The following is a 12,934-nucleotide window of genomic DNA, read 5'->3' as shown; positions in this document are numbered from 1 at the left end:
ACAATGTGAGGAGGGCAGCTCAAAGCTGACATTTCTACCTCATACCACGTTTGGTTTATCATTCATGCTGTGATTGAAAAGTCATCCCCAAACAAGAAAATGAAGCGAATGACATGAAAGCACTGCACCTCAGTTGGGTGAGTGTGCATCAGGCTTGGTCTCAAGAAACATCTTGTCTCTCTCCTGCTTGCATTTATCTGGCCCAGACTGAAGTAAGAGTCGGGTCTACACCAAACCATTCTATTTTCTGAACCCATTTCATCTTCTGATCCTGTTTAGTCCAATGATCCGTTGGACAGTTGGCCCCTCACATTGATTCCATTGGTTTTCGTTAAAGAGCGAAGCCGCAATTTACAAACTGATACACGTTTGGTTTTGTTTCAGCTGATGAGTGTGAGTCCCGAAACGTGTTTCCTAGCAACAACACAACTCCCTGGAAGACAAACGGAGGCCACCCACAATGCACATCTTGTGTCAAACCCACTGTGCAATTGTTTGTCATCGGTAGCATGGGTGGACAGATTCTTCCTGATGATGATGGTCAATACTCACGTTCAGCGAAGGCCTGCCTCCTCACCATTATAATGCAGTTGCATTACAATCTGTCAGTTAATAATTATTCAGACCCATATGCTGGACAGTTCATCCTCCTGGCTGAACTTCCTCACCACTTTTAAGAGTAGCGTTGATGCTGAGAAGAAGGAAAACCATAATGTAGCTCAGGAAACGACGGAAAGATGAACTTCTCAGTAGCTTAAGCACATTTCTCTGATCCAAATCGACAACATCAAAATGACTTTTCAAGTCTCACATCATTGTGGCACCTGTGCGAATAAAAAAATAAAAAAGGAGTTTAACTGGTTAAAGCAGCAAGGTGTTTGGAAGTTGGTGTTGCCATAAAATAAAATAAAAAAACATCAATGGAATACAACAAGGTGTGTGGTTACTGAGGACCGAGTGTAAAATACATGATAAAGAAATCACCTCACACAAGTCTAATGCTCAAGTGAGAAGAACTCAATTGTTTTTTTTAATGCCACACCCATAGAGATCTCAGTTAGCTCGACAGCTAGCTGACAGCTAAACAGTTCGACAATATCAGAAGTCAATTTCTTCACCAACATCATCAGGTAACTCACATCCTGTCTATAATAATAATCAAATGAGAAAGTTATGTACAAAAAACAATGCACAAGACAAAAACGTCAGAGACAATGTCAGTTTTAAAGTTCTACTCTGACTCTGGGAGGGCCACATAAATACAGTCAAAGGGCCGCATTTGGCCCCCAGGCCGCACTTTGCCCAGGTCTGATCTAGAATAGAGAACGATTTCGGAAAAAGTGTAATAAAAATTAATAGAAAGTCTGAAAGTGCTGTGGAGGCTGAGGCCATTAAGATTGACCTAAGTACGGCACTTAATAATGAAGGAAACAGCAGAGACCTGTGCGTGATCCTTAAACACAGTTCCATTTAAAATTTGTCTCAGCTTTATGTTTTGCGTTGCTTTATTTTCTGCCATGTAGTTTGCTGGCTCTGTGGTTATAGAAAACGACGCTATAAGACTAAGAGAGCGCCGTTATAGAGCACAGCATCTCAGCTGCATCCCAATGACGTGGTCCACCAGCACACATCAGCACAGCGAGTGGGAATGTGAGCCTCACTCAGATCCATGTAATCGAATTCCCCTGAACACTATGTTACAGTGAAGTGTTGAAACATTTGCCATAGTTACATCACAACATCCTTCAGACTTCACTGCCATGGCTAAGTACTCAGAGACACTCACTCAGGATTTTGAGCTAGTGAGTGGCTTTTGCTAGTTATTCATGATGCTTGTACTTGTACTTGTTCACCTTCTCTTTTGTCTGACATCTAACACATTCATCTGGAGTACAGCTGCTAGTCGACAGTCGAATACTAAGTCCAAAACCAAAGCATCACCAAACTGGGATGAGTCTACAATGGGAAAAAAAGTCAAACTAAAGGCGTCACCAAACCAGGAGAGACAAATGTGAACAGAGTCTGTAAACAGAGAAAATAAAACACAAACTCACTACAATGGTCGTCTGTAGAACACACGAGCAGGGAAAATAGTAATAAACAGAAAACCAGGAAGCCATGTGGAGCAAACAGACAAAGGAAGGAAAAATACAATCTCAGAGCAGCAGGGTTTGAGAAAGAATGATCGAAAGATAAGTCAACGAACAGATAAATGAGCGAAAGAACGGGAAGAAGCGAGGAGAGACACTTCACCATTGATACAAACAATGTCAATCTGGCACACGTTGCTGGAGTCCAGGTGTTTTTATGCTAGATGATGAGTGGATAAATAACTCCAGCCGTGTGCCACAAAACAGGAAGGAAGGAGGGAAACACAAACCAGAGGTTATGGTACAAAATAAAAGCGGATCATCACCGCTGCCTTTGTCATCAGTATAGGACCCTATAGTCCACTTCCCCAAAGTCAGAACATGACGCCATGGGAGTGAGGATGGGTCGACACAGTGTGCTTCTGTGAATATATCCATAACTTAGTCCAGTCCTTGTCCTTCTCATGGAATGGTTTACCATCAGAACAAGAGCCTATTTTCTGCCTTGGTCTTTGTGTTGTGAAAGCAGGACGACACATGACATGCTGAACCCACTTGATGATCCATTAGCTTTGCTGGCAGGGCAACACCTGCCCTGCTGGTTAGAAACCTGTGTTGCACCACTGACGGCTCTCGCCCTCAACTCAGGTCCATGCCCCACCACGTCTCATCCAAAATAAGCCTCTAGCAGAGGGCAGATGCACGTGTGTCTCTCATGCTTTGATCAGGCACAGATGATAGAAACCTGGCCACCTCATCCTCGCCAGTTGGCCTGTCGCCCAGCCCTGGCTCCTGGCCATTCTTCATTTTCTTACAATCCAGTGAGTAGTTTGGCGATCTGCGGGATGCTCACACCCTCCTGACGTGGTGGGGTGCCGATTGAAGGAGGAACCTAAGACACAAATAGATTTGAAGACATTTGTAGAAGACACTTTAACTAGTTCCCAAGCGACTGTCAAAAAGCAGACTGGTCTTTACTCTGTCTCTGTTGCTGTCATGATAAACCATCTGGATTCACCAATGACATGACAAAAACAGTCAGTTGGAACTCACCCACGCATTCTTTCCGAATGAACCACTAAAATAAGCTGATGTATATACTGTGCTTCTCTTTTTCAGGGTAAGATTGCCGGGATGGGCTTCTTGAAGATTCACGCTCCATGGAACGTTCTGTGTCGGGAGGCTGAATTCATGAAGCTGAAGATGCCCACGAAAAAGGTGCTGCACATCGGCATTCCGATCCTTGGTTCACAGTGTGTTACGATACATCTGCACCTCATGTGCTCTGCAGCACCAAACCTCTGAGATGGCTGTCGACTAGTGCCACTGTGGCCTTTGCATTTACAGTCAGAAACAGGTCATTGCCTGAGTGACCACACACTTAAGGACTTTTGGTGATTCATTTCACACATGAAGAGAAAAAGTCTCGTCCTCCGAGCTGGAAACTGCCGTGATCACATGTGAAAACACCACAGCCAAATCCGGGACCAAACCGACCCCATTATTCTTACGTGTGTTGCCCCCTTTAGGCGACATTTATTTAGAGGCGCCATCTCGTGTTCATTTTGGGCTCTTTTAAAATCTCTGTCCAATGCACTTCACCTTATGTACGTCGGACATCACAAGATGGTGAAAGGCCTTAAGCAATTGGTCAGAGGTTGAGCCCAGTGGAGCAGTGAAAATGGACCCATGAGCAATAACAAAATGAGATCCATGTATCAATGCAGCGTCAAAAAAACAGTTGACGCATCGCCCAAGAGGAAAGTGCTGCTGAGCTAGAATTTGAGAAAGAATATTTCAGCGTTGCAAAATAACTGTAATCTTTTTTGCTTCCCTGGTTTAAATATAGTTTCACTCTTGTGATATTTGCTTGCATATATATACTTGAACATTACATTACACACTGGATGTATGTATGTGATTACTCAGGGACGACTGTATTAATAATAGAAAAGGGCTTCTACCCTGGTGTGTGTTTAACATAGTCCCAACCGTTTCAAACTTTAAATATCTTCCTCCTGTCAGGACTATGAGGTGAAACAAGGAAGTAACATCGTGGAGAAGATCCGCCTTTTTATCCACAAAGTCACGGCTCCTCTTCACCCGAAAGTGGATTCAGCCCGGCAACAAAGCATCAAGTCCCTGTCTCACCCTTTCTCCCGAGAGAAGCAGCATCTGTAAGTGTCATGTGACTGATGTATAGAAGTTAATATTCATCCCTGTTAGAGGTGACACATCACCCACTGCACCCCTTCGTCTTGATCTGCCTCAGCTACCACCCCTGTCCTGTCAAAGCCATGTCAGTATTATGTGCATGTGAAGGCATGTGAAAAGCATCGAATCTAGTCATTTATTAAACAAAAGAATTATATATAATATATAGAATTGGAAGGCAGACAACGCTCTTGAAGAATGGAGGGGGGGTTGTGACAAGAGATAAGTATGGCTTCAGCGGGAATGAGCAACTCGATTTACCAGTCTGGTTACCTCAGGAACACATTGTTTCCCAAGAAGAGGTGTGGGAGGTTTTCATGGAAAGGGAGGTCTTGGCGTGCGTCAGAGAGCTGTCAAATGAGAGTGTTTTAATTCCGAAGTCGTTCTAGACAGCTGAGATGACTGCACGCCAAGTCTGTGTTCAGCCCTGACGGTGAGAAAATAGCTGCTTGAAAAGTCATGGAGGCGAGTGGGAAGAAAGCATTTGCAGGCCAGGATGTATGGAGGAGAGAGTAGGCGGCGTGCGTTCGTAACTGCTACTTACTGCCTCCGGATCGCCGTCCTTCGCCCTCTCCAGTTAGACACCTGAAATCCACCAGGAAGTTCCATCACTTCCCACTGAAAAGTGGACAGACATAACTAAGGAAACACCTGAGAGAGTTGAGTCCTGCTGGGTCCTTGTCCTTGAGGATCTTCACACACCGAAACACAAGCTCTCATTGGTAGCAAATACCAATAAAGGTTTATTTATCTGTCAAAACATTGGATACATTTGAGACCAATATATCACAATGAGGTGCGTTGAGGTTATGTGCTGGGACAGAGGTGCTGCTATGTCTGGAAGGTGGAGGTCAAAGCTTCAGTTTGTTCATCTGAGACAAGCGTCAAGAATCCATCACCATGCAGATTACAGAGATCACGATCCATTTGTTCTAGTACAAGACAGTGTTAGTCATGTTCAAAGCCAGAAATAGAACTCTGCTGGAAGAATCTACAAAGGCTGTTTGACTTTGAATCAAAGGAGGAAGATCACTAGTGAGGGAACCTTTTCCGTCACAATGCTGGGGCAAAAGAGTGTCAGTAACATGAGAAGTGAAGTGGATTTCACCATCAAAAACTGACCTACTAGAGGATTTAAAAATAAGAGAAACTGAAGAGAACTGAGTGGAGTACTCAATGGTTTTGGAGTCAGATCAGAGAATACACTCTTAGTCTCTATGCTTTTAAAGTCTCCTATGAATGTTTGAGATAGATAGTAGTAGTTACTTAAACATAAGCATTGCATTCTGTCCCAGGTAACTGATGAATCTTTAACCACCTGTGATGGGTAGATGGGGTTTCATGAAACAGTGTCTTGATTTTCAGAGGCCACCAGATGGCGCTGTCTGCTGTCTAAACATCTGGTGGCCTCTGTTTATCCTCCCTGCGATACTGTTTCATGTTTCTTCATCGACCCATCACGACCTGTTACGTTTCATAACTCTCAACTCTGGACCTCTTCTGTTGCCAGATTTGACCTTTCTGACCCGGACAAGTTCTTTGACAGCAAGACCAGAAGCTCAATAGTAAGTTATACCTCCTTGCGGCTGCTCCGTGTTGACAACATCCAATTAAATGTGCATGTCTTTTAATGAGCCCCGACACCAGCTCATCAATACCGTTACCGCAAATCATTAATGCTAATCATTAACATGCCGCTGACGCTACTCTCCACTCCGCTAATGACTCTTTATTGTGATTGAGTTCTCGTTGTGGGAAGCAGCATCTTCATCGCAGCTGCTGTCGGTGAAGCTGCTGGACCTGCCCTTCAATTCCCACAGTGACATCTGCTGCTCTTCTCATGACTCCATTGTGTGTGTTCGTAGGTGTACGAGGTGCTGAAAAGGACCAAATGCATTAGAGCCAAGTATCCGATGGGTAAGACGTCAAGACCTGTCACTATAACCTGGAGCCTCCATTGGTCCTTCTGGCAAGATCAAAAACTGACAAGTGAAACTTTCCAAACACAGTTTTAATAGTCCTATGTGGAGGGTCTGAGTGGGAAACATCTGCGCGGTGACAAGATCACATCATGTGCAGTGTCTCCTGATTCCAAGCCTTGTAGCTTTAAACATGTGACACTCTTCACTCTACACTTGTCTTATTTTTCTTGTGTGAATGTCAAATGTGTGTCTGTCAGCCAAAGAAATATACAGAGGAGAGAGAGCCAGTACAATGGTAAATGAAGATGTTGAGGTTGGAAGGTGGAGAGGAAGGCCAAAGAGGAGACTGATGGAGGTGGTGAAGGAGGACATGAGGTTTGTAGGTTTGAGAGAAGAGGAAGCAGAGGACAGGGGGAGATGGAGGAGGAAGATCCGCTGTGATGGGAGAAGTTGAAAGAAGAAGATGAATGAAGCTAAAGAAATGTAGCCATGGTGGAGAATTTATCTCTCTCCATTGACTGCCATTGTAATCGCTTCCAGTGAACAAACACCACTCCAGGCTCAAAGCAACAAGCTGTCAATGAATGGTGTGAAGGGATGGTGTGTGGTCAGGTGATCTCTGACAGACACAAAGACGTTCCCCCTTCTGTTTGAGTGACTCTTTTCTTTTGTCATGTTTGTTTGTCTTGGTTGCTGGAATAACAACATTATTAGTTTGCCATGCGTCTAGAACTATAAAGCAAAAAGTACTTCAGTATAGTGTCTGTACACCTTGGACAACCAATCCTAGCCTTCGCTTTTTTTCTTGCTATAACACCAGTGACCAACCCATCCTCACTCCTGTGGCCTCATATACTGACATTGGGAAAGTGGACTTTTGTGTCCTCCGTTGCATGTTGACGCATTAGCTGCGTGACGTGTGAAGACAATGATGGAGGTCAGCATCAGGTAAGCCATGGGATGGCGCTCCGTTCATTCTACATTTAACAACGTGCCAGTTGCTGTTTAAAGCTATTTTCCGTTCCGTCACTAAGGAGGAGAGCCACGTAAGGGGTTATATAGATGGCAACTGACAGCCAATACGATTCAGTGAAGAGAGTTTCAGCACGTCTCCCTGTCCCTTGCCCTTTTCCCTATGGAAGCACCATAGCGTCGACATGCAACGCTGAAGGCTGCCTTTGTCGTCGAAAAAGTCCAGTTTCCCAACGTCAATATATGACGCCATGGCAGTGAGGATGGGTTGCGGTGAACACATGGCACACAGACAGGTCTTCACTGTGCTATCTTTCCAGATCCTTACTCTTGCTTGCATTCGCAGGCATCACAACTCTGCTGGCCAATGGTGTCTACACCTCAGGGTTTCCTCTACATGATGTAAGTATGAACACTCAACTGTAGAACTTCTCCCCCCCCCCCCCCCCCCCCCCCCACCCAGTCACTGGTGGTAATTCAAAGCTAAGTCTGAGGAAACTAATGGTGTATTGATCTGTTTGAAGTGGAGTGACTGCTAACAATGTGTGCATGTGCTGCAGGGGGAGATCGAGGGGATCAATGAAATGGACAATGACAGGAAGGTAAGAGCTGAGGGGAAAAGAAAAATAGTTTTTTAGAGGCTGTAACAGTAAACAAAGTTTGGTACGTGTATAGTACAGAATGCGAGCTGATATATATACATCCATCCATCTCCAGTGCTTAGTCCAGCTCAGGGTTGCGTGGCGTGCTGGAGCCTATCCCAGTCGTCATTGGGCGAGAGGCAGGAACACACCCTGCACAGGTCGCCAGTCGTCGCAGGGAACACACCATTCACACACACCTAGCTCTCCCAGGGGCAATTAATCTGTGGGAGGAAACCAGAGTACCAGGAGAAGACCCCCACACACGCAGGGGGAACATGCAAACTCCACCCAGAAAGAGCCTTCTTGCAGAGACGCAGCAGTGCTCACCATTGCTCCACCGCCACGCCCTGTAGATCTATTAGAAATGCTTGCAAGGTTCAGCCAAAACTCTTGTTGAGCCAATATTTGAACACAGAATGATTATTCGTTGATTTTGGAGTCAGATTCCTGATCCGACTGTAAGCCCTGCTGTCAGTCACCCACCCTGTTACGCAGTGCAATCCAGTTCCTGCACTAGTCACATGAGAGTAATGGCATTAGTGAAGTTGTCAAACCATGTCTCTTGAAAGAGATTCTGAAAGACTCTCTCTTTATGGTTCTAATTTAAAAAAAAACAAGAATAATAATACAGAGGTGAAAACCTGCTTGTCTCTGTTTTATCTTTACTAGTAGTATCAATAATAAATACATAAAAAAAGTGTCAATAATAGGCACCAAATATTTTCCTGGTGTATATATATTTGTGATTTATATTCCATGATGATGGCTAAAGGGTAGGAATGAAAAACATGATTGAAAATATCGAATTCCTCCGGCTTCATCTTTCCTGTGCCAGCACCACTGCTACAGTACCAGCGCTTTGATTCACCAACCACATTCCTCTGTCCACTACGATCATCGCGATAGCGTCATTTCCAACCGGTGATTTATCTTCAGGAGTAACAGCCAATACCAGAAATGCTGTTTTCTGACCAGTTCTACAGGAGAGGATTAAGGCCCATTGGGGAATGATTCTCACTTCCTCTTTTAGATCCTATTGTCCCCGCTAGCCCCAATCCTCTTCCACATAATTCAGTCCGCCTTCAATAAAGACAACTAGACACATCCACGCCAGAGGGAAGATGTTCTCTCTCCAGCTGGTCCTGGCTCATTGATCACAGTCCACCTAAACGTCTTCCCGACTTTTCCTTAAGTATAAAGCCAAGTATATGTCCAAAAATATTTCAGCAGTCTGATAAATACCAGAGTAATAAGACGATCTAGAACTGTGGAACTGAGCTGTAGCTGCGACAGAGAGTTGACATCTCATATTAATGCAACGGCCCCTGTGTCTCCAAGGCAACTGCGCCATAACCCCGCCTCCTTGGGAGCACATTAACTTTACCGTCTCAGTAAATAAGGGTGAGCATGTGCTTCAGAAGGGGCCGAGTGAAAGCTGCATGCTCGGCGGGTTATTTAGCCTCCGCAGCCTATTCGCTCTGCTGGGGAATAAACGGCGTTCGTCGCCTCCTGTCAGCGGACGCCGCGCTCACACTGGTGGAGGAGGAGGAGAGGCCGCAGATCTAGACCACATGAATCACGACGGCAACATTGGTAGCTGGTGCGGGACGGAGTTGCTCCTCTGGTTCTGAGGAATCCATCATCAAAATAAAAAAGCCCTAACCATCACAAGCTATATCAATACAGACTTGCTCATTAAACGCTCATAAGGGGAGCAGCCATCGGCTTCTCCACTTCTGGGTCTTGAGGGTCTCGCGGCGTATAAAATGGCACATCAGGGGACGACTGAGTATCGATCATCTGGCCACAGATGTTGAGTTTATTGGAAATATTAACATAAACTCTGGGTACCTGCGTCATTATTATGACAGAGACGGGATGCGCTTGGATGTGCTCAGCCGCTCAGGCTGCTGGATTTAGAGGCCATGTGCTGTTGTGCTTGTTTACTGCCGTCAATTGTAGTGTTGATACGACCAATTTTATTTATTTATTTTTTGATTCCCGGCCAAATGTTCCACTCAATGGGTAGTAACTGTGCCTTAATGGCTGCCCCTTCCTTTGCTTCACAGCTCCTGTATGAACAATGGGCCAGCTACAGCGCCTTCTACAAGTACCAGCCCATCGGACTGATCAGGTAAAGTGCCCTGGGCTGAAGGTCAGGAGGAAGTGAGAGTTAACCAGAACGCTTCATCCAAGGAAACCAACACAAAATCATTAACGCGCCAGAAAAAGCAGAGGTTGAGCAAAATTCATTGATCATTTTGCCAATGAACAGTGAATTGGAAATAGATGGTGCTTTTTTTTTCTTCATTATTCAATTGGGTGACTCACTTGTAGGAATGAAAGCAACAGTGGGAGGGGAAGATGCTTGGGTCAATACCACACGACAGCTCCAGCGTTGAGATGGTGTCTAATCTCCTTGGGATGTTGTTATCAGGCAGGAACTCATCCCCTCCGTGTCACCACTGACAGGGCATCGTGTGTGTGCATGGAAAAATGGGCTGGTTTTAATGCGTGGTTCATCGGCCTGGAGCAAGTCTGGCAATAAATACCAACCCAGCCTCACTCCAATGGTGTAATATATGGACGTTTGTAAGTAGACTGTACTGTGTTTTCCTTCCCGTACAGCACTGGGCAGGGAGTTCGTGCACGGGTGGGAGAAAAGACACCAATGTGAAGGCTGCCATTGTCGCCAGTATACGACGAAAACTCCGCTTTGCCAATGTCAATATAGAGCGTTACGCCACGAGAGTGAGGATGGGCTGATAAAAACATGAAAGGTGCCGATGTGCAGTATAAAAACTGCTATCTATGCCAACAAAAGATCTCTAGCTAGCTTGCCAATACATTTGGGCATCATAAACTCTTTGATTTTTGTCGCTGTTTTTGGGTCTTTGTCCAGCTTCCTACATAGAATGATACATTTGAATGGCTGAATGTTTGTTTACATTTGTGTCCACCTCTGTAGGAAGTATTTTGGTGAAAAGGTCGGACTCTACTTCGCCTGGTTAGGAGTTTACACCCAGATGCTGATCCCTGCTGCCATTGTTGGAGTAATCGTATTCCTTTATGGCTGCGCCACCGTGGATGACAACATACCCAGGTACATGTACACAAGCATTTCAGCGTTATTTATTGCGCTTTGTAGGTTATTATGACTTCATTGTTATCTATATTGAGTTAATACATGCTTTGCACTACCAATGCCGGAACCAAAAGTTATTATATATCTTTAAAATATTAATCGTATATTACAAATGTGCGATTATTATTTACAACTGTGACTGTCACATTGAACCGATATATCAAACACTTACACAGTTGGATGTGTAAGTACAGATTTCTTGGGTGTGGTAACCACTTTACCACTTTACTTCTAAATACCAGGATTAAACCTCACCCAAGCACAGTTGGGCAACATGTGCGTCATTCCTTGTCTTTGACTACATATATATATATATATATATTCCTGAAATACGATGTTGTGTACTTGTATCTAAATCTGTGATCCCTTGCTTCCCCTCTGCCAGTATGGAAATCTGTGACCCAAGGAACAATATCACCATGTGCCCACTGTGTGATCACGCCTGCAGCTACTGGAAGCTAGTGACGGCCTGCGGCACCGCTCGGGCCAGTCACCTGTTCGACAACCCTGCCACCGTCTTCTTCTCCATCTTCATGGCGCTGTGGGGTGAGAAGAGCAGCACAAGAGCAGCACCTCACTGAGAAAATCCTTTATTACTCCGCTAGCAGCTGAGACATTTCGCAGTGACGACAGCCTAGTTGAGACCAAATGGCATTGGGGGGAAATAGGGGCACATTTTGAAACTAACAAATCTGCTATGAAATTAATTATTGTCTTATTAAGCATTTAATATTTATAGCCATTTTGAACTTTGTACCGGAAGTTTTTGAAAAAAATGTAACATTTCAAGGTGCTAAATGAGACCTTATTTCTTCACACCTATTCTATATGTCCCTGATGGCGTACCTCACTGGTCGATGCTTGGCCCTTTGTTATTCCCTGTGCATACAAATGACTGGCTAAACTCTTGTGTGAATGGAAGCATATGCTATTCTTACTTCAGCTATGGTCCCTGTCAAAGAGTGGCTTTACAAAACGTACTTGCGTCTGAACTCAACTGAATTGCAGTTTTTTTGGGGAAAGGAATTTAAAATGACCCCTGAATTCGTGAGCAGCATGCAGCGTCACAGTGAGCTGCTACGGGAAATTTAACCCAAACAAGTTTTGGCAGATTAAGTTTTGATTTCAATTTTGTTATCCAATAAATAACTGCATAAAACTTCACATTTGTCGCCGCACAGAGAGGTGCAACGTATTCAAAGCTTGTTTGGCCAACAGGGTGAATGGACCCACTCAACCTCTCTTGTCTGACAATCTGAAAATACGGTCTCTCAGTGGCCTCTGCACCAGAGCCCCCTTTAGGTGGCGCTGTGAAGTTCCAGAGAGAAAAAAATAGCCACTGGACAAAATGCTTATTATAAAGGCCAGTTAAATCTGGACCCGTCTTTGACTATTCAACTCACCTTAAAGAGGCCCTATAATGCTTTTCCATGCTTTACGTGTTAGCTACAGTGCTACCAAGGTGAAAGGCCTCGACACGTACTGTCAAGGAGACGGTTGTTTATTCACGTCTGAGAAACGTAGTTTGAAAAATCATTGCTTGTTCATGCAACCTGCAAAGGATCATGGGAGTGATGACGCTCAGCACCAGAATTGCCCTCCCCCCTATTTTATCCCAGCTAGCATGGCGTTGGGCTCGGCTACAAAACTGCCTGGTATATTATCAGTTGAAGAAACAAGGGTTGCTCTGCTGGCTATTAACACTGGGTGCAATGTGACAACTCCGCCTCTGATGTTCTGCCAGGGAGGGTTGCCATCTGTCAGCAGCAGCAGGAGCCTTCAGTCAGATGCCCTCAGCTTATTCTTATTTAGACAAACAAATGATCACGAGATGATGGCACTGAACAAGCAGGAGCCTAAAAGGATGAGTAAGAATAAAACCAGGGTGTGTTTCCCTAAACAAACAGACCTTCTTTAGTCCATAAGTGAAGACAAATTGAGCCTTTA

At 44.7% G+C, this 12,934-nt stretch overlaps 1 protein-coding gene across 2 annotated transcripts in view; it reads left to right on the top strand.

Annotated features, from left to right (window-relative positions):
* ano1a (anoctamin 1, calcium activated chloride channel a) overlaps positions 1-12,934 on the top strand; it is a 45,423-nt gene that overhangs the window by 17,289 nt on the left and 15,200 nt on the right. For both annotated transcript variants that reach the window (XM_053854759.1, XM_053854758.1), the window contains exons 4-12: positions 3,210-3,308; positions 4,116-4,267; positions 5,815-5,869; positions 6,170-6,221; positions 7,545-7,600; positions 7,759-7,800; positions 9,912-9,976; positions 10,811-10,945; positions 11,373-11,533. In XM_053854759.1, coding sequence (XP_053710734.1) covers positions 3,210-3,308; positions 4,116-4,267; positions 5,815-5,869; positions 6,170-6,221; positions 7,545-7,600; positions 7,759-7,800; positions 9,912-9,976; positions 10,811-10,945; positions 11,373-11,533 — 817 coding nt within the window. The remainder of the gene's footprint in view (positions 1-3,209; positions 3,309-4,115; positions 4,268-5,814; positions 5,870-6,169; positions 6,222-7,544; positions 7,601-7,758; positions 7,801-9,911; positions 9,977-10,810; positions 10,946-11,372; positions 11,534-12,934) is intronic.

Source organism: Synchiropus splendidus, chromosome 1 (assembly GCF_027744825.2).
Source record: "Synchiropus splendidus isolate RoL2022-P1 chromosome 1, RoL_Sspl_1.0, whole genome shotgun sequence".
In the NCBI taxonomy this organism is placed as follows: Eukaryota; Metazoa; Chordata; class Actinopteri; order Syngnathiformes; family Callionymidae; genus Synchiropus; species Synchiropus splendidus.
This window is presented reverse-complemented; position numbering and strand designations above follow the sequence as displayed.